This window comes from Aspergillus sydowii (assembly GCF_001890705.1).
Source record: "Aspergillus sydowii CBS 593.65 unplaced genomic scaffold ASPSYscaffold_4, whole genome shotgun sequence".
In the NCBI taxonomy this organism is placed as follows: Eukaryota; Fungi; Ascomycota; class Eurotiomycetes; order Eurotiales; family Aspergillaceae; genus Aspergillus; species Aspergillus sydowii.
In genome coordinates this window covers 743,996-762,793 of record NW_024467862.1, presented here as the reverse complement: position 1 = coordinate 762,793, position 18,798 = coordinate 743,996, and the positions used below count along the sequence as shown (strand labels likewise).

Sequence of the window (18,798 nt, the reverse complement as noted above, 5' to 3'; positions counted from 1 at the left end):
CGCCCGATGGTGAGTGGACCAGAGTATATAGGCTTTACTGGACTTGTCCAGAGATCTTGATATGGAAATTACCCGAGCAGAACGTGCGGGTAATTCATTCTCTATTGTCTACCAATTCAAAGACTAAAAAACAATCCCACCGCCATCAACAACAATGTCCGCCCCGTTAATATAACCCCCGGCTTCACTCGACAACAACACCACAGCCCCCGTCAACTCCCCCGGCACCCCCATCCTCCCAAACGGATTCCTCTCCACCCAAATCCTCCTATGCTCCTGCAACCCATCCCCCTCATTCAAGATCGTATCCATATACCCAGGACTAATCGTATTCGTCCGAATCCCATACCGCGCCCACTCCGCCGCAAGGCAATTCTTCATCATCAGCAAGCCCGTCTTCGACACATTATACGCCAGCTGCGGCTGTGGGAAATTCACCCGGTGCGCCGAGATCGACGCAATGAAGGTTATAGCGCCTCCAGTCCCCTGCTCCACCATACGCTTTGCAGCTGCCTGCGCGCAGATAAACGCACCCGTCGTATTCACATCGAGCACTTTCCGGAATTGAGACGGCGGCATGGTTAGTGCATCCGCGCAGCCTACTATCCCCGCAAAGCAGCAGAGGATATCCACGGACCCGAGATCGCGAGCTGCGTCGCCAAAGGCGGCATCAACGGCGTCTTCGTCTGTAATGTCTACTTTGGCGGTTAGGATCTTTGCGGTCGGGAATCTTTTTCTGAGGTCGGTGATTTCTGCATCCGAGGTGCTGGGGTTCATGTCTAGGATTAGGAGGCCGCGGAGGCCGTGCTCGAGGAGGGCGGTGCATGCTGTTAGACCGAGTGTTCCGGCGCCTCCGGTGACGACTGCGTTGCCGGTGATGGCGAAGCGCTGGGCGGCGCTTGTTGCGTGTGGTGTTGGGCCTGTTTTGGAGGTCGGGGTCCCGGTGCTGAGCTCCATTGAGGGCACCTGGCGGCTTGTCAGGGCGTCGCGGTCTGTGGTCATTTTGAGATGTAAGGTACTGGTGGTAGTCTGTTGGCTTGGAGATGGATGAAGGTAAAGAAGTGAGTATAAGAAGCGGGGTTTATAACAGCTGCACAGCTGATGGAGTAACTCGAGTTGTTGCTGTCCCCGCATGCTGCATGTACGGAGCACTTCTCGCCGATACTCAGGCAACTTATCGGTTGAATCTACCCCGATAGACTGGAAATTGGAGACTGGATACTACCAGGAATGTTTATTTGGGTACGCCTGAAGTCTGAATTATCATCCATTATAAACTATTTCGGCCCCTCAATAACAGTCTTAACACCCTTCCCCGTCTTCGCCAGCTCCCACGCCTCAGTCGCTCTCTCAAACGGAAACACTGCAGTCACAAACTCGCCCAACTTCGCTCCCAATCTCCCCTGACTCGCCAGTTGAATCCCCAGCTTAAAATCCCCAGGTCCGTACCGGAAGCATCCCCTCACTGTAATCTCCTTCTCGCACAGTTCCGAGATCGGGAACTCGATCTTGCGCTTGCCCATGCCAGCCTGCACATACGTCCCTCCCATCCGTAGCGCATAGATGGCAGTTTGGACAGACGGTTCAGCACCAGAGGCATCAATAGCAACATCCACACCACAGTCAGCATCAAGACCATGCGTTTGCAGAATACGCTGCGCATTCTCTTCCGCATCCAGATCCTTATCAGGGATATAAACCTGCCCCAGATCCTCACCAACAACTCTCCTTGCAAACTCCGCCCTCTCCCTCAAAAGATCAACCGAAACAACGACCCGCGCTCCAAACTCCCTTGCCACAGCGGCCGTAAATACACCCACAGTGCCCGCCCCAATCACAACAACACTGTCACCGGGCTTCACACCCGCAAGCCGCACCGCATGAACCGCAACAGCCAACGGCTCAACAAGCACCGCCTCTCTCAGTCCAATCCTCGACCCGTCCGGAATCTTATAACAGAAATCCGCAGGAAGGAGGAAATACCTCGTCAGTGTCCCGTGCAGACCGGACCCCGGGTCCGCGGCAAATTTCATGCGCGGACATAGGTTATATCGCCCGGCTTTGCATCTGTCACAGTGTCGGCACGGGTAGCCGGGTTCTATTGCGACGGTGTCGCCTGGCGAGAGCGCTGTTACTGCGGAGCCCACGGCGTGGATTGTGCCAGAGGCTTCGTGGCCCATTGTTAGGGGGCTGGACTCGGAGACGAATGTGCGGATACCGCCGTCGAACCAGAAGTGGACCTGAAGTAGAGTGTGATTAGTTTTGTAGATTGTTCAACGGGTTTGGGGGCGTAGGTACATCGCTGCCGCAGACGCCCGTGTAGGCGATTTTGACGATGACGTCTTGCGGGTTGGTGATGACCGGCACCGAGCGTTTCTCGAATCTGGCGTCAAGAGGCCCGTACAGGAGGCAGGAGAGATTTTCTGTATCAGTTGTCATTTTCTGAAATGGGATGGTTTCCTGCTTGGGTAGTTGTAGGAAGCCACGATGCCCAGCTTAAGGGTTGAATGATATGCTGGTCGGTCGACTGTTGGCCGGCTACCCCTCGTTCTTTTGCGGGCTCGTTGGGAGACACTTCCGGCACTCACTGTCTATGTATACTCCGTACGGTGATTGATTTTGGTTGGTTGTCTGGTCACGGCATAGTTTGACCCGGATTCCCAACATAGTCAAACAAATCAACTTCGTCGGTACTAGGAAACCCATTAAGCCCTTCAAACAAATCATTCTCCCACGATGTATCTTCGAAGAACACCTGCAACGTGGGATCAACAGCCAACGGCGCCAAACATGTATCCGCGATTTCACCACCAGGCTCCTGTGCCTGGTAAGCGGGGTCATATTCTCGGATCTGCGCGGGCTGTCCTGGCGGGGACCGATCGCGTATCCTGTCCAGAACCGCAAGACATCGCATCGCAGCGTTGTTTGTTGGACCTAGCGAAGCTAAACAGTCGCGGGCCCGCGATATAGACGAGAACCAGAGTTCTTGATTAACGGCCGCCAAACTGCTATCTAGGGCTGGGAGTGGCCGAAGATGGTGGATGCTCAGGACAACGCTGGCCTGGAATAAGAAATATGTTGCGTACCAGCTAAGGCCTGTGTGGAGGGTTTCGAAGAAATCGCGGCAGAATGTCGTAACGTCTTGGATCGTCTCGACTGCGGCGAAATGGCACATGTTTTGTGCTTCTTCGCGTTCGGAGGGGGCGCTGCATAGGCGTTGACTTCCCCACCATAGTAGCATTCTCAGGTTTTGCTCTTTCCATCCGACTATGGCTCGTGGGCCACGGAACCATGTTGGTACATCTTGAGCGGTGAAGTAGGAGGGGAGCGACAGTCTCCAGGCTTTAAGTTGGTGGTCGATGGATCGGGGCGCTTTCAGGTCGAATGATTGTCGGTAAGGGCAGGAGATTATCTCGCTGAATATTCGATTTGCGATTGACACTAGTCGTGCCTGCGCGATTATAGCAGAGTATGTAGTCGGTCTATCCACGGGTGCTGTCAGGGGCGATTCCAGAACACAATTCTATATCACGTTAAAAAGACGTTCAATCATTTCGTAGAGTACCTACCGAATCATCCACATTAAGCGGAAGACGGGTCTCAATAAAAGAGTCCGATGCCATGACCGGTCTTCCCGTTGTCAGGCTAAACCCACTGTCGAAGCAATACACCACCCACCAAACGGCTCTCCGACGTTCGTTCAACAAGGTGTTGCGTGTCGCGTCTGAAGGCGGCTCGCGATGCAAACCCAGACCTAGCGCCATTCGATACGCAATGCCGATGTAGTTGTATCCTGTATTCGGCCGGTCTCGCTTTTGCAGGTAGTTACCCTGCTCTCGTCAGAGATAGTTCCATATAAATCCGAAAAACATACCATAAGCAAAAACGCTTCAACAGCAACCAGACTCCCCGACTCCAGCATTCGCATCGACATGCGTGACCGAGCGGCCATGTAGTAGCTGCACTGGCTCAGCGGTGACCCTCCGGTAGAAACCCAATGCCCGATGGCCAAAACAAGATAGAATAGCAAATGCCAGCTCGAGCGCGGGTGGATCTGCTGACGACTGCGATACTTATCCCGGAATGTAGTCTCATGCAGAATCGGGTACGAGCAGTTATACCACAGAAAATACGCGTCAACCAGGTTATCCAGCACAGCAGTATTGGCAAAATGCATTAAGAGGGACGGACTTCCCGTCTGACTCGCCCGTGCGGGTGAATCCCCCTGGTGTTCCTGCAGGTTGTGGTTCTCAGGGAGTAGATCCGAGATGGTCTGTAGCAGCCTGGTTCCTGAACTATTCCCTACATTGTCTACTTTAGTCAATATTAACATTAACGGAGTTATATGCCGTACCGAGATACCCTTCCGCCCTAGCCGTGGGCAGGGACACCATTCCGTCCGCGGGGTCCCGCGCCATAGAAGCCTCATTCCATTCGAAACCATGTGAGGAGCCAGGGCTCTCAGACCCAGGCTCTAGCTCCTGGGGTAGCTCAACAGGCCCAGGGTACTCATAGTCGGGCGCGATCGTTCGCAGGGCGTCTTCAATATCAACATCTGGGTTCAATCTGCGCAGGAGTGATAGCAGACCTGTGCAGCGAACCTCTGCAGCATCCAAGTTTCTGGCTGATATCAGCACCTAAACCTGCATTAATAAAAATCATAGAACATTACCGTCTAGTCAAAGGCGTCCGAGACGGACGGGGCCCGAAAACGCAGAGCTTGTTGGTCTTTGCGCAGTACGAACAGGGATTCGTCCCGGAGCACTAAGTCGGGTAAGCATATCAGCATCTAAACGCCAGTCGCAGATCAATAATCTGGCGCAAAATGATCAAGGTACGTACCTTGCTTTTCCGCTTCTAGAATCCGACCCTCGCGTCAGTTAGGGGCTGTGGGGTCAGTACAGTAGTCGGGGGTCTCTTACCCGGCATTCTGTGCACTGCGTTGGAGTTGATCAGCCAGCCAATCGATCGAGTGGTTCCTGGCAGTCGGGTACTTACAGCTCTTAGTTCTGCGAGACCGGACTTCCGGCTGACAGACTTGGGCATTTTGCCAGGAATTGATGTAGACCCGATGAGTGTCGGAGCAGTCAATGGCGAAGACGAGTGCGGGAGAAGACGTTGTGGTTGGATGACCTCATCGGACCACAGACGGCCGATTACTCCCGATTTGCAGGCAACCAATCTTCTATAGAATTTCCATTATATATTATGTACTTGCTGAATAAATAATGATAAGAAGATGGTTATTTCAACCCCCCAGCTAGAAGTAAGCTTTGTCCCGTCATGTAACCTGTCTTCACCAGCATCGTCACAACATTTGCCGTCTCCTCTGGCGTCCCCAGTCGACCTAGCGGGATATTCGATGCAATTCCAGAAACAGCCGTAGCAGACGGTACCATGCCGGTGTCGCCAATCATTGCAGGCGCGACGTCGTTGACGCTAATATTGTACTCAGCCAGACGCGTAGACAGGTTTTTCATCATCCCGGTAAGTCCACCCTTGGAAGCAGCATAGTCTAGACATGTTGGTTAATATTCCGAGGTCTCTCAGTTAAACAAAACCTACGACATCCATTGATCCCTCCTCCCGATGCAGCGATCGATGACATGAATACAATGCGCCCCCACCGCTGAGCTTTCATATGCTCTACCACGCCTTTCACCAGGACAAATGACGCGCGGAGATTGATGTTCAACATGTAGTCGAACTCCTCGAGGGAGATGTCCCACACATTGGGAACTCGTTTGCCATACCCGGCATTGGATATTAGAATATCTGGTCGGTGGCCGTGCTGGATATCAATTTCGCGAAACATGGCATTAATCTCATCGGGAGAGCCGACATCGACCTGGTGGGTAGAAATTCGGAGATCCATTTCGGCATATTGCGAGTTCAGGTCTGCGACGAGCTCGTTGACAGATTTGACATTGGTTGAATAGGTGAGGGCGAGATGGGCACCTTGTTGTGCAAGCTGGTGGGCACATGCTGCACCGATCCTAGTTCGACATCAGTAAGGCTTGTCAGTATTCAATATAATCAGTCCTACCCTCCTGATGCACCCGTTATTAGGGCCAGTCGGCCATGGATTTCGTTCAGTGACATTTCAGTCAAGTACCTGGCAACTGCTAAGGGACATCCGTGTGCCGTCATGCGCTGAAGATAAGACATGCATGCTCGGCATTTGCAGGGTATAGGGACCAGTTGCCGAAGTTTCAACATGCAGCCAGTAAGTCAAACACGCAGGCCTCGGGAATGGAATGCTGGAGGAGCTCCGCTTGAGTGGGCCGATTATATGTGGAGCACCGAGAGCTTGGCCATCGGGGCATACGAGACCATTCCACGCGCTTCTTAGCTTGCGAATAGCAATGGATTGAATTCCGAAGACCGGTCGTGTCCTCCACTAAGGATACCTTCCTTGCCTGTTTGGCTGTTCAGTGAGCAAATCCTTCGGTAACACCGAGGGACCACGTGCCGTCAGCGTCTCTCCTCATTTGCAGGAACGTCGAGTCCAGGCAGTCATTTTCCTGTCACTTGGCAGAGACAAGCTTTGGTAAGCTCAGTGTGCCTTCTTGGCCACAGGAACAGTCAACAAGGCGTCGTCTATATTCCAATTAATCATGCAACGCTGTCACGGCCAATGGCTTCCAGGCCGCCAGACATGCGCGAGTGGGGGAAACACAGTCGATTCAGCGATTCGTCCTGATGAAGAGGCCCGGGTCTAAGTCGTATTCCACTCGCTTCCATAATGACTTTTAGTCGCATGCAAGGCCTTTCCTGATCGAGAGTCGCGTGCCCGCTTCTCGTGATTCCCTCTCTTCTTTTTCTCTTTCTCTCTCTTTTCCCTGCTTTCGTTGCTTTCGTTGTTTTCCCCGCTTTTCTTCTCCCTCCCCATTGCTTTTTAGATCACCTGCCGTCATGGCCATGGACGAAGAAAAGGTCGCTATAGGTGAGGATGTTTCTCCCTCCACTGAAAATGCGCCGCTCGAAAATACGGCCAAAAGCCGCTGGGAGCGCAGCTGGCCGACCATTGCATGCGGCGCGGGTCTCTTCTCAGACGGCTATCTCAACGGGGTACGGATCTATTCTTGCCCATTCTTCGTCTGCGCAAACTAATTTGCCAGGTCATTGGCTCTGTCAATACCATGCTCAGCATGATCTACGCCGATGCCTACACCAAATCCTCCGCCAGTAAGAACGTCTCTTCCATCGCGTTTGCCGGTACTGTCGTTGGAATGCTCTTTTTCGGTGTCTTGAGCGACCACTGGTCCAGGAAGGGCTCTCTTTTAGCTTCCACGCTTGTCCTCATCCTGTTCGCCATTCTCTCTACGGGCTCATACGGTTACCATGGAAGCGTCTATGGTCTCTTCTCCGCCCTTGCCGCTTATCGCTTCTTCTTGGGTATCGGAATCGGCGGCGAGTATCCTGCAGGGTCGGTTGCCTGCGCAGAAAGCAGCGGCGAATTGAAGAATGGCCACCGCAATCGCTGGTTTATCATGTTCACCAATCTCCAGATTGATTTTGGTTTCGTCGTCTCTGCCTTTACGCCTATGATCCTCGTTTTGATTTTCACGGAGAACCACCTTCGAGCCGCATGGCGTGTGGCTCTGGGACTGGGCATCATTCCGCCGCTCAGCCTGCTATACCTCCGACTCAAACTCAACGAGCCCGAGGAATTCAATCGCGAGCGCATGCACAAGTTTCCTATTTGGCTAATCATCAAGTGAGTATCGCGCGCGCACATCTTGATTAACATACTAATGCGATCTAGATTCTATTGGAAGCGCTTGGTAAGCTGCCATCTGAGACCAAAACAGCCTAAATATCTAACATTCTAGGCCATCGTTTCTCTCATCTGGTTTGTTTACGACTTTTCTGCTTACTCCTTCAACCTCTACTCCTCCGCCTGGATTGCGCTCATCCTCGGCGACTCTTATCCCCTGTGGAAGAGCTTCGGATGGAACACCGTTGTCAATCTATTCTACATCCCTGGATCAGTTTCCGGTGCTTTTGCAAGTGACTGGCTAGGACCGCGCAAAACCCTAGCAATTGGCGTCGGCCTTCAAGGTGTCATCGGCTTCATCATGTCCGGTTGCTACGAATACCTAAACACTCCAAAGAACGTTGCGGCGTTCGTCGTTGTTTACGGGTACGTTAACATTTAACACCAATCAATTCCAGCTAACACAATGCAGAATATTCCTTGCCCTCGGCGAATTCGGTCCAGGGGATAACATTGGCCTGGTAGCCGCCAAAACCAGCGCGACCTCCATCCGCGGACAGTACTACGGGATTGCAGCAGCGGCAGGTAAAATTGGCGCGTTCGTGGGGACGTATGTCTTCCCAGTGATCCAGGACAATGCGCCCAACGAGATCCGGGCCGGTCAGGATCCGTTCTTTGTGTCGAGTGCGCTGTGTCTTTTCAGTGCGGCGCTGGCGATCTTCTGTCTGCCGCATATTGGGCAGGATACCATTACCGAGGAGGATACTAAGTTCCGTCTGTATCTGGAGGAACATGGGTATGATACTTCGTCTATGGGGCAGAAGAGTGAGAGTGGCAGCGGCAGTGGCAGCGGCAGTGGACAGTAATTCGTACACCGGGTACACAGACGGGTGTGGTGTATCGATATAGATAGTCTCGCACTGTTTAACCTTGTTCAATCCATGTAAATCAGCGTCAAGAATTTTCCCCGATAGACGGATAGTGAATCACTCCCAGCGTAAAAGTCTATCGTTATAGATTGATTTGTCGGCTGCAATGGGCCTGGATTCTGGACAAGTCTTGTAGAGTTGTTATGTGGATAATTTCACCGCTCGGATTGAAGACGTACGGTCTCCGTACATACTCTGAACATTGGACTTAGGGCTGTGTATAGAAAGTAAATAGCATCCCCTCGGATTTCCAGATGTCAAATTCCACCGATCCGGATACTGCATTTATGACGGCGATTACGTATTGGTGAGATGGCTCTGATACTGGATATGATGTTGCATGTCAGTCTCTGCTCCTGATCTTATTCTGTTAAACGGACCATCGCCAGAACTCGGATTATCCAAAAATCAATTCTGACCACGGATAAACCAGTCCGCTGTATAGAAGTGGGAGATGCGCCGCTCTATAGCCAAAGGATACCAGCTGGTTGGCGTAGAAAGAGCGACCCGTGTGGCGGACGCGGTCCTCTTTCCTACAATCCAGGAGACTCCAACGCCAACTTCAGCTGCAGGGACCTCATTAAGTGCTAGAAACTTCTCCCGCACAGACATCCCCGTAACCCTAATTGCAGACTTCCCCCGGGCCAAGACCCGCACATCGTCTGGGCAGACCCTGACAGGAGCCAAGCCGCGGGCCAAGACCCGTCCACGCATGCCGCCGTGAATCGCCTGGTGAGACTAGACCACCCCAACTCTGTTGGGGCTCGCTCGTCTGTTACGTTGGCGGCGAGATATCCCGGGGATTGCGGGGTAATTGTATCGAGTGTGGAGCTGCTGCAGCTGGGGATATAATCATAGCACAGCCTCCTCCACGAGGCTATCAATCCACCTGGGCTGTGACGGATATTCGATTCGTGTATGCCTTGTATGCCTTGCATGTCTTGCATGCGATAATCTCATTCTCGATAGCGATCTTACGGTGCAGCTGTCATCATGGGCTTCAGCCTGCATGCCAACAATAGCAATGATCCGCCTGAAGTGCGCAACTGGCGGATTCATCTTATCACGGTTATTGTGAGTATGGGCGCGATTGCGAGTAAGCACTCTAAATATCATGGTTGGCCCAATTGGATGTCTTCTAACTGATTATCGCAGTGGGCTATGATACCAGCGTAATTGGCGGGACGATGGCCTTGGAGTCGTTCCGTCGTGATTTTGGCCTGGTGTCTGCGTCAGAGACTGAGACGGATACCCTTGAAGGAAACATTGTGTCGACTTTCCAGGCTGGATGTTTCTTTGGCTCGCTTCTTACATTCCCGCTTGGAGAGAGATTCGGGCGGCGGAATGCAATTATCATGGCGGTTTGTGTCTTTTGTGTGGGTGGTAGTTTGATGGTGAGTCGCTTTACGCTTAAATGCTTTATATGCTAATTTTACATGATAGACTGCCTCTTCAGGTCATCTCGGTTTGATATATGCTGGTCGGGCCATTGCAGGGTTCGGCATCGGGGCTGTATCACTCCAGGTCCCGGTCTACATAGCTGAGATGGTGAGCTCTTACCTTATATATCTTCATACGAGTGCTAACAGAACCAGTCGCCAGCTTCTATTCGCGGCCGACTTGTTGGAATCTTTGAAATCTGCTCTCAGGGTGGCGGCATGCTTGGGTTTTGGATTAACTACGCCATAAACCGCACTGTATCCTCCGCGCGAATGGCTCAGTGGCAGATTCCTCTCGGCATACAGCTTCTCCCAGGAGGATTACTCCTAGCTGGGGTCTTCTTCTGTCCTGAGTCCCCGCGATGGTATGCAAAGAAAGGTCGTTGGGCTGACGCAGAAAAGAGTCTGGTCTGGGTTCGTACCCTGCCTGCAGAGCACCCTTTAATTCAAGCAGAACTCCAGCAAATCCGCGATCAGCTTCAAAATGACATCGTACCGCAAGGAAATAAGTACGACCCGTGGTACTATATGCACCGACTGTGGCAAAGAGGGACCCGGAACAGGATTGGCATTGGCCTCTTGCTCATGGCATTCCAAAATCTGACTGGAGTAAATATCATTACATAGTATGATCCCAGCTAAAACATATGGATAGTATCGCTAACAGTCATTACCTAGCTATTCGCCCCGGATATTTGAAACCCTCGGTATCCAGTCAACAGACACCAAGCTCTTCGCCACGGGATTCTACGGGATCGCAAAGACCCTTGGCATGATCATCTTCAGTGTCTGGCTAGTTGAAAAAGTAGGCCGGCGCAGCGGCCTCATCTGGGGTGCTTTCGTGGGCAGTCTTTTCATGTGGTACATTGGGGGTTACGTCTTCGAGCGAGATCCTACACGGGCTTCAGCAAGCGGCAACACCGTGCAGGACGCCTGGGGTTACATCGCCATGGTCTGTGTCTATCTCTACGGTCTCATATACTGCGCTACCTGGCAGGTAAGGCATTTGCCCAATCCCTACAGCCGCCTCAATTAATAAGTCCACAGGGCATAACCTGGGTCGTGTGCTCCGAGATCTTCCCCATCGACATCCGCATGCTCTGCGTCGCAATCACAACAGCAGACCAGTGGCTCTGGTCGTTCATCATCAGCCGCACAACGCCATATATGATTACCTCTCTCGGATACGGCACGTACTTCTTTTTCGCGTCCTTGATGATCGCCATGGGATTCTGGGCGTGGTTCTTTATTCCTGAGACCAAGGGCAAGACGCTCGAGGAAATGGATGCGCTCTTCGGGGCGCCGAGCTCGGTTAGACCGGGGTTCGGTGAGGATGGAGTGGGCGATGTGAAGAGGGAGACTGTTCATGCCGAGAAGGTTTGACTGGACTTGTTGGTTGCTGTTTTACGGCCGTTGATTTGTGTGGTTTGCTACGATTTTATTGAACTGTATAGCTGCAACTGTACATAGTTATTTCTCCGATTTAGTTGATTATTGTGTCGAAGACTGGTCTTCGAGTGGTTCTCTGAATATGCATTTTCTTCCACGCATCAGCCCTATAACCTCCATGCAAGTCGACACCGTAGTGGAGATTGTAGGTATGTATATCGACCCACCATACCCACTGCGGGCCGGATCTCGGTAGATCCACGCAGCCTTGCATACAATACATAAGTTAGTTATACTACAATATAAGTTATTAGTAGTACACATATATTAATAATAAAGAATAATCAAAATCCCCCCGTCCCTCTCACCCGATGCACAACCCCCACAGCCCCCTTCGCCCAGCTAAACCTCCCCGGATCAAGACCTATAGAGCCCTCCGGCATATCGCCGGTCTGGGGATCATGCCAGCACCCATCGTCGGGACTCACGAGGCCGTATTTAGCCGTGTTCTGGTTCCGGTCTATACCCTCCAGCCACGCGCGGCAGATTTGCGGCGAGTCGATTAGGACGTTGACTTCTTGGCTGTGGTAGTAGGATTGTGTGTCTAGGTTTCCGTTTCCTGTTGGTGTTTTTTTTTGTTAGCAGGCAGGTTACAGTATCTTAAGCTTAAGATGTTATTCATAGTTTATTCATTCGTACCTTGTATCGCCACCGCCCCGTCGATAATCATTAATTTGATATGACAGCTTCGCTTCTTGAACTTGTTATGTATAGGTCTTGTTTGGTCTTTCCCGACGTAGTTAAATATCCTCAGTCGGGCCTTTTCCTCATCTGTCTCGAGGGACTCGTATAACCGATTCGAGATCATTTCGTTCGTTCCGTTCTGGAACGGGAGGAGCTGCCCGGCATCGTTATACCCGAGACAGAGGTACGCTGTGACAATCACTCCGCGGCGAACAGCGTCGAGGAGCGGGTCAAGCAGTGGCTCGGCATTCATATTGGGGGTTTGTATAAAGATTGAGTGTTCGGCGTTATTGATTGCGGCGAGGAATGCCCCGTTTTGGGGGACAGCGGTGCTTGAGTGGTCTGGGGCTGTAAATATTTTGTTAGTATGGTAGAAATGGGTGGCGGCGGGGTGAGCTTGCCTCCGTATGGCTCTCGGTTTACTAATGCCATTGGAAATGGTTTGTGTGGAGAGTGCACAATGTATGGCTCCATTCGATTTTCCTGGTCTTCATCTGGTGCGTCGCCAGTCGTCGATGATTGGATGGTGTGGTCTAAATTGGTTAGTTATATGAGGCTCACTATATTCTGGAACTTACTGAGAAGGCGGGTGACTGGTTTCGTTCGAGACTCTCCGTCCCGCGGCTTGAGTAGCCCGTTCACTCTTTTCGCCTCGGACTTGACATCCTCATCGTAGTGTTCATTGTCAATCGTATGCGGTGAAAGATCATCATCGCTCTCTTGCATGTGGTCGTACTCATAGACTGAGAAATAAGACACCCCTGCATCTGCTGCAGGGGAATTCATCATAGGCAATGGCGGATCCAACGCTTTGCCCCATGATATCAGCGCAGTATCATAGAAAGAATCCACAATCGGTCCCTCAACGTGAACCATCATCTCCAAATTATCATTATCCTGGATATTACTACTCTGCAGCAACGCAATGCGTCGATCTACAATCATGAACTTGGCGTGGAACGTGCCAAATATCGGCCGGTGGTAGTTTATCACCTGCATATCGAGATGCGGAATCTCGTCCGAAGTTGGTAAGTTGACTTTCCCACCTACGTACTTCTTCTCGTCAACGCTGAGGTGGTTCTCCCAGACCTATAAACTCAGTCAGAAGTACATAGGTAAATTAGGCTCTCAAGCTCGACCTGTGCGTACCTGCTTAGGATCACCACGGTCATAAAGAAACTTCACAACAGCCCTCTCGCCGCGCTTCCCTGCTCGCCTCGACAATTCTTTCAGGGCATTGGTGATCAACGTCGACGCATTCGAGAAAATCCAGTAGTTCGTCGCAAGAAATACTTCTTTCTCCGCACGAACAATGCAATTGGCCATATGCCGGCAGAGATCCGGCAGCGGTGCAACAATAGTCAACGGGAGGACGCCGTGGCTTCCCATGAGCGGCGGAGAGACAACTCCACCAAGCGGGTTTCTACCCAGCGCAGCGAGCGCATCATGATAAATCTGCACAACGGTTAAGCTAATCGATCTTCTAACTTTTAGCGGGTGTACCTACTCGAAGAAACAACCTACTCGGCTCAGAATCTCCCCAATTCCCACACTCCTTTACCTTCTTCAATTCATCGCTCTTGGCATCTTCTTCGTAACTTGCTCGATCCGGACTCTTGTCGGCGTCTTTGCTCTCATATAACTCCTTGAAAAGCTTATACGGAGCCAGATCCGGGTCACCCGCAAGTTCCGAGCTAACTGTGCGATCGTCATGGCACAGGTTGTAGACCTTCCATGAGACCATTTTCGGGACCGTTTGCATGCGACGTCTAAAGCGTCTGGATTTGGTGGAGGAGCGCTTGAGTAAGATTAGAGAGACGACCAGGATGATGCAGAAGACGGCATGGTAAGGTTTAAAGGATGGCATACTGGATGGGGGTCCTGGAGGAGCAGGAAGACAGCCTTACAAGGTTCGCCGTATAAATTGCTCGCAAACACATGACGCTCATGTTCCACGATGACATCACCTCCGCTAGGCATCAGTATACTACAACTTATTCTTTGAACGTCTCCGGCTTTCTAATGGAGTATCCCTTGCTTATTATTTTTTATCCATCAGGGATGCGTAATTGTCAAGAGTTACTGCTGGGAGGGTGGGCGTAGTAGTGGTTGTACAGCTGCCAGTGCTGCTGAGAACAACAGGTGGCTATGCTGTACAATGTTCAGCTCGTTCCTTTTGTACAATTGCCATAGTATAATCCATGTACAATATGAAAGAGGTAGTTGACTATGTAAACGAAGTGACGCAACCCAGATCACATCCGCGGGGTGATTCGACTCCTCCAGGCTCCGGCAGGTCGGCTCAGCCTAGTACCACGTGGGTCTCCCGTACAAGCTTTCTACAAAGCTTGACCTAATTCGACGAATCTCTCCTTCTCTGGACATGTTTTTCAGGGGATTCGTCGTAAGTGGCTTCGACATCAGTCTCCTTTGGTCCAGTGGAAACCCCACCCAGCATTCCTGACGCATCGGTCTTGTCAAAGTCGCGCAGCCGGACACCGTTTTTAAATAGCCAGTCAACCTGTTCCAGCGTCTTGCCCTTGCACTCAGGTACGCAGAAGTAAGTGAATATAAGCGACAGGAATGCGACAGCGCCAAATATAAACCCCACTTTACTACCCAAGCCTACTTCATCGGGGAAGACAAGGTACGGGACAGAGAAGTTGACAGCAAAGCTGTAATAGGAAAATGACTGTTAGCAGTTGAAGCGTCTGTGGTCGGTGTGTACATACTTGAAGCAGACATTTATGGCAAAACCAAGGCGAGACGTATGGTCTCGCAGTTGCTGCGACGTGACTTCCGTCACCACCACATAGGTCAATGGTCCCCATCCGCTGGCAAACCCGACACCAAATATAACCATCAACGAGATCACTCCTTTCATCCTTTGTGTTGTCACCGGTTCTCGGACACCGAGGCCGGCCATGGTCAGAAGACCGGCTATCATTATAACGGATGATAGCATGAGTAGCTTTCTAGAAGAGGTTAGTTTTATGGAAAAGGCAGCATTGGACAAGATCAACAGGAAACGCACCGTCTTCCCACTTTATCGGCAATGAATAGCACGCATATCATGACAGCGGATATGATACAACTGCTCATGAGTGTATACAGCATGGGGTCGAAGATCTTCAGGGAACGGACATAAACCCCACCATATTGGGAAGTGAAGGCCTGGCCAGTTGTCTGTTGGAAAAAGTTGACGACCACCACAATAATTGTACGCTTGAGATTCTTGCCCTGGAAAAGTTCAATGAACTTTCCCTGCTCTACCTCATTTCCCAGAGCAAACTCCAGCTCTCTAAACTCTGCTTCGACCTGCTCTTCCGTAAAAGCCCCTTCACGGAGTTTCTTTAGGCTAAACTTAGCTTCTTCCACTCGGCCCCGTTGAAGCAACCACCTTGGAGACTCTGGGAGAAAAAATATTGATGCAGCGATGATAGTGGGCACTATATAAAACAAACCAAGTGGGATGCGCCATGCACGGTCGCCCGAGAGGCGGCTCGTCCCGTAACAAACGGCATTAATGACCACGCCACCAAGAGTAAGGCTAAGCTGATATGTCCCAACAATGAAGCCGCGAATTGGCGCAGGCACTGTTGATCTTGGTAAGCCGCCGTTTCCGGTGGGCAGAAGGAATGTTTTTTGGCATACCTATTTCCGACTGGAATACGGGAACAACAGAAAGTTCCATTCCAACATATACGTAATTGAGCACACGGCCAGCCATTATTTGTTCATTCGAGTTGGATGTGACGGTGATGGTGGCTGTGATAAGGGCGTAGATGCTCATGACGAACATACACGAACGTCGTCCAAAGCGGGCTGAGATGAAACTACCGATGAGAACACCTGTAGATAAGAGCGTGTTATAAGCCGCAACATCAGACATAGAAGAGTGATAACGTACCCGCTGCAAAACCAATATAATTCAGACTATTGAAGAGTGCCAGCCACTGGGACTCAATTGCATAGCTCCCAGTACTCTCATCGTACTCGCCAAAGCGCCTAGTGAAGGCCTCCATGGCCTGGGTCGTGGCAAAGGCTTGATTGTCAAAGCCATAATTGAACGTAGAGACGGCAATAACAAATATAGAAAAGGAAAGCTTCTGGTTGAAGTATTGGGTCTTGTCGAGGAAGATGCCCATGACTGGAAGTGTAAGAACTTGGGCCAACTGGTATAATATCGAACCGGGAAAGCCGTAGCCTCCGTGTTTGTGAGCTGTGATGGATAGGGGAAAGATCTGACCGAGTCCGGCCTATATCCACTGAGACACGGGACATTTGCAACGGGGTTGTGAAGACTCTTTAAATACGTATTATTGCGATTCAGTTCTCGTGAGGCAATCTTCTCCACACGAAACGCAAGAGTACAGGCAAAGATATTACTGGATTAAAAACCTGGGGAAGCCAAAGTGGATAACCCTCCGCAGGGACTCGCATGGACTTGCATAGCGATACCCGGTGTATGTCGGCGCTTCCCGGTGCGCTATCCGGCTCGGTATACGGCTGGTGGGCCAAGCATTCCGTGATCTGGGCGGTAGTCGGCCACGTCTTTTTTGTTTAGAAAAGGCTGGGTCTCCTCGGAAATAATTCCAACTCGTTTGTCAACTCGATTCACAATTCGTTATTGAGATGGCGTCATATTCTGTTCCTCCCAAACCTCTCCCGTTGAAGGTCTCGTCCCCCAACGGCGGAGACAGACCCAACTATGTTATCTTCATGCCGGATCAGTTGAGATACGACTCGCTGAGTTGCACTGCAGAAGGTAAAGCGGAAGTCCGGACGCCAAACATCGACGCATTTCGTCGCCGCGGTACCCTTTTCACGAATTGCTTCACCCAGGCCTCCGTCTGCTCGCAGTCAAGATGTAGCATGTTCACCGGATGCTACCCGCATGTGAGCGGCCATCGCAGTCTGGAGAATCTCATCAAACCCTGGGAGCCCAATATCTTCCGCAGTATGAAAGAAAATGGGTATCATATCGCCTGTCTGGCACCTAGGGGTGACACCTTTGCCCCGACTGTCACTGAACTGAGCGTGACGGAGTACGGTTTCTTAGAAACTCCAGAGTTTATGCCGAAATTTGGGCGAGGCAGTAAGGTAGAAGTGGATGAGGAGAATGTCTGGGGCCGGCTATTTTACAGAGGCCTTCGGAACGCCAACGAAGCTCTCGACTACGACGAGGCAGTGGTACGGTCGGCACTAAGGTGGCTTGACTGTCCGCCAAAGGACAAGCCGTGGGTGCTGTTCATGCCGCTTATTTTCCCTCATTGTCCCTTCCAGGTGGAAGAGCCCTATTTCTCAATGTATGACCGCTCGCAAATGACCGGCATTGTCTCGAAGCCAGAAAATAAGACTGGATATGAGCCTCGTTATATGAGTTCCATCCGACAAAGGTATGGGACAGGGCGGGCGACTGAAGATATGTGGAAAGAGATCAAGGCCACATATTATGGCATGATCACACGTCTAGATGATCAGTTCGGCCGTGTGATTAAAAAAGTGGAAAATTTGGGTCTGTGGAAAGACACGGTGACTATGTTCTTCACAGACCACGGCGAGTATCTGGGGGACCATGGTCTAATTGAAAAGTGGCCATCGGGATTATCAGAGACGCTCGTGCGAGAGCCTCTGATCATAGGCGGTGCTGGGCTTCCTGAAGGCAAAACCGTCGAACCGATGACCGAGATGGTAGACCTTGTACCCACAATGCTTGAACTCTCAGGAATTGGAGAACACTTTCCTCATAATGGAAAGTCGTGGATCCCAGTCCTAGTTTACGATTCGAAAGAGCACAAAAAGTATGCCTTCTCCGAGGGCGGTTTCCTAACATCCGAAGAACCCTTGCTTGAGCAGGCGTCATATCCGTACGACATCAAGGCGGGCCTTCAGCACGAGGATACCACTCTGGTTGGAAAGGCAATCTCGTTGAGAGACGAACGATACGCCTACATATACCGGCTGTACGAGCCCGCAGAGTTGTACGACCGGGTTTCTGATCCGCACGAAATGCACAACCTTGCAGCTGAGCCTGAGCATCGCCATCTAGTAGTCAACTATGAGAAAGAAGTCCTTCGCTGGCTTGTGGAGGGTTGCGATTTCTTGCCGTGGGAGAAGGATACTAGGTTCCCACAAGTGGACCTAAAGAGCCCCAAAGAACAGATGGAGGAGCGCCTTCGCAACATTAGCTAAACGTTTCAGAAGCTATACTTAGTTTTGTTTCAAAACATCAAGAACCGCAAGGAACTTTAGGAGTGTGCACTTCAGTACTATATAATCTGTAACTGCGCAGAAGTAGCAATGTAATGAGAACCTCACCAGCGTATCTTATCCTCGAAGCTTCCACGGTTCAGATCCCAGACCGTATCCGGCATGGACATAGTTATCGTAGTCGTCATTGGGCACTGTTCATCTCATGAAACCCAGAGGTGCGTACCACCAAGACAGAGCAACAGCACATTGGAGAACAGTACCACTTACCATAGACGATTCCGGCACTTTCGCATCATCCGATTTCCTCTCCCCCACAGTCTCATATAGCAACACTCAGTTAGCGTGCTGTCGCCATCAGGAG

General features: G+C 51.2%; 9 protein-coding genes across 9 annotated transcripts; 3 read left to right on the top strand and 6 right to left on the bottom strand.

Moving 5' to 3' along the window:
- Positions 1 to 123: 123 nt before the first annotated feature.
- On the bottom strand, positions 124 to 957 carry ASPSYDRAFT_148935 (uncharacterized protein; the record flags this gene model as incomplete). Its single annotated transcript, XM_040841853.1, has 1 exon — positions 124 to 957. The coding sequence occupies one exon, from the start codon at positions 955 to 957 to the stop codon at positions 124 to 126; it is 834 nt and encodes a 277-aa protein (XP_040703372.1).
- A 320-nt stretch (positions 958 to 1,277) lies between these two features.
- Positions 1,278 to 2,439, bottom strand: ASPSYDRAFT_149613 (NAD(P)-dependent alcohol dehydrogenase; the record flags this gene model as incomplete). Its single annotated transcript, XM_040841928.1, has 2 exons — positions 1,278 to 2,240; positions 2,299 to 2,439. The coding sequence occupies 2 exons, from the start codon at positions 2,437 to 2,439 to the stop codon at positions 1,278 to 1,280; spliced, it is 1,104 nt and encodes a 367-aa protein (XP_040703371.1).
- Positions 2,440 to 2,537: 98 nt separating this feature from the next.
- Positions 2,538 to 5,280, bottom strand: ASPSYDRAFT_881264 (uncharacterized protein). The gene is made up of 8 exons (XM_040851969.1): positions 4,999 to 5,280; positions 4,923 to 4,937; positions 4,843 to 4,857; positions 4,673 to 4,764; positions 4,355 to 4,620; positions 3,875 to 4,302; positions 3,570 to 3,830; positions 2,538 to 3,523 (listed from the first exon to the last, which is right to left on the bottom strand). Exons 1-8 carry the CDS (start codon positions 5,044 to 5,046, stop codon positions 2,636 to 2,638), a joined length of 2,013 nt encoding a protein of 670 aa, XP_040703370.1. The 5' UTR covers positions 5,047 to 5,280; the 3' UTR covers positions 2,538 to 2,635.
- ASPSYDRAFT_148887 (SDR family NAD(P)-dependent oxidoreductase) lies at positions 5,244 to 6,102 on the bottom strand (the record flags this gene model as incomplete). Its single annotated transcript, XM_040841849.1, has 3 exons — positions 5,244 to 5,515; positions 5,566 to 5,996; positions 6,047 to 6,102. The coding sequence occupies 3 exons, from the start codon at positions 6,100 to 6,102 to the stop codon at positions 5,244 to 5,246; spliced, it is 759 nt and encodes a 252-aa protein (XP_040703369.1).
- Positions 6,103 to 6,849: 747 nt separating this feature from the next.
- On the top strand, positions 6,850 to 8,891 carry ASPSYDRAFT_43948 (putative MFS phospholipid transporter (Git1)). The gene is made up of 5 exons (XM_040846758.1): positions 6,850 to 7,071; positions 7,122 to 7,720; positions 7,769 to 7,787; positions 7,836 to 8,146; positions 8,193 to 8,891. Exons 1-5 carry the CDS (start codon positions 6,916 to 6,918, stop codon positions 8,584 to 8,586), a joined length of 1,479 nt encoding a protein of 492 aa, XP_040703368.1. The 5' UTR covers positions 6,850 to 6,915; the 3' UTR covers positions 8,587 to 8,891.
- A 751-nt stretch (positions 8,892 to 9,642) lies between these two features.
- ASPSYDRAFT_150317 (sugar porter family MFS transporter) lies at positions 9,643 to 11,471 on the top strand (the record flags this gene model as incomplete). Its single annotated transcript, XM_040841986.1, has 6 exons — positions 9,643 to 9,745; positions 9,805 to 10,043; positions 10,093 to 10,197; positions 10,245 to 10,714; positions 10,767 to 11,085; positions 11,136 to 11,471. 6 exons carry the CDS (start codon positions 9,643 to 9,645, stop codon positions 11,469 to 11,471), a joined length of 1,572 nt encoding a protein of 523 aa, XP_040703367.1.
- Positions 11,472 to 11,821: 350 nt separating this feature from the next.
- Positions 11,822 to 14,088, bottom strand: ASPSYDRAFT_57139 (IQ calmodulin-binding motif protein; the record flags this gene model as incomplete). The annotated part of the gene is made up of 6 exons (XM_040849325.1): positions 11,822 to 12,096; positions 12,177 to 12,569; positions 12,623 to 12,754; positions 12,800 to 13,310; positions 13,371 to 13,676; positions 13,729 to 14,088. The coding sequence occupies 6 exons, from the start codon at positions 14,086 to 14,088 to the stop codon at positions 11,822 to 11,824; spliced, it is 1,977 nt and encodes a 658-aa protein (XP_040703366.1).
- A 291-nt stretch (positions 14,089 to 14,379) lies between these two features.
- Positions 14,380 to 16,612, bottom strand: ASPSYDRAFT_880850 (uncharacterized protein). Its single transcript, XM_040851962.1, has 5 exons — positions 16,132 to 16,612; positions 15,876 to 16,073; positions 15,256 to 15,817; positions 14,954 to 15,196; positions 14,380 to 14,896 (listed from the first exon to the last, which is right to left on the bottom strand). Exons 1-5 carry the CDS (start codon positions 16,367 to 16,369, stop codon positions 14,575 to 14,577), a joined length of 1,563 nt encoding a protein of 520 aa, XP_040703365.1. The 5' UTR covers positions 16,370 to 16,612; the 3' UTR covers positions 14,380 to 14,574.
- Positions 16,613 to 16,856: 244 nt separating this feature from the next.
- Positions 16,857 to 18,416, top strand: ASPSYDRAFT_88473 (uncharacterized protein; the record flags this gene model as incomplete). Its single annotated transcript, XM_040852010.1, has 1 exon — positions 16,857 to 18,416. One exon carries the CDS (start codon positions 16,857 to 16,859, stop codon positions 18,414 to 18,416), a length of 1,560 nt encoding a protein of 519 aa, XP_040703364.1.
- Positions 18,417 to 18,798: the final 382 nt, after the last annotated feature.

What these genes read in the sequence shown, in the direction of transcription:
- ASPSYDRAFT_881264 (XM_040851969.1), bottom strand. Translation starts at nt 5,046, where the DNA reads ATGCCCAAGTCTGTCAGCCGGAAGTCCGGTCTCGCAGAACTAAGAGCT. An exon ending in CGGACGCCTTTGACTAGACG is followed by an intron (nt 4,621 to 4,672) that starts GTAATGTTCTAT and finishes GATATCAGCCAG; the next exon opens with AAACTTGGATGCTGCAGAGG. An exon ending in TTGAAGCGTTTTTGCTTATG is followed by an intron (nt 3,831 to 3,874) that starts GTATGTTTTTCG and finishes TGACGAGAGCAG; the next exon opens with GGTAACTACCTGCAAAAGCG.
- ASPSYDRAFT_43948 (XM_040846758.1), top strand. Translation starts at nt 6,916, where the DNA reads ATGGCCATGGACGAAGAAAAGGTCGCTATAGGTGAGGATGTTTCTCCC. An exon ending in CAGACGGCTATCTCAACGGG is followed by an intron (nt 7,072 to 7,121) that starts GTACGGATCTAT and finishes CTAATTTGCCAG; the next exon opens with GTCATTGGCTCTGTCAATAC. An exon ending in GCGTTCGTCGTTGTTTACGG is followed by an intron (nt 8,147 to 8,192) that starts GTACGTTAACAT and finishes AACACAATGCAG; the next exon opens with AATATTCCTTGCCCTCGGCG.
- ASPSYDRAFT_880850 (XM_040851962.1), bottom strand. Translation starts at nt 16,369, where the DNA reads ATGGGCATCTTCCTCGACAAGACCCAATACTTCAACCAGAAGCTTTCC. An exon ending in TTATATTGGTTTTGCAGCGG is followed by an intron (nt 16,074 to 16,131) that starts GTACGTTATCAC and finishes TCTTATCTACAG; the next exon opens with GTGTTCTCATCGGTAGTTTC. An exon ending in CGTATTCCAGTCGGAAATAG is followed by an intron (nt 15,818 to 15,875) that starts GTATGCCAAAAA and finishes CAAGATCAACAG; the next exon opens with TGCCTGCGCCAATTCGCGGC.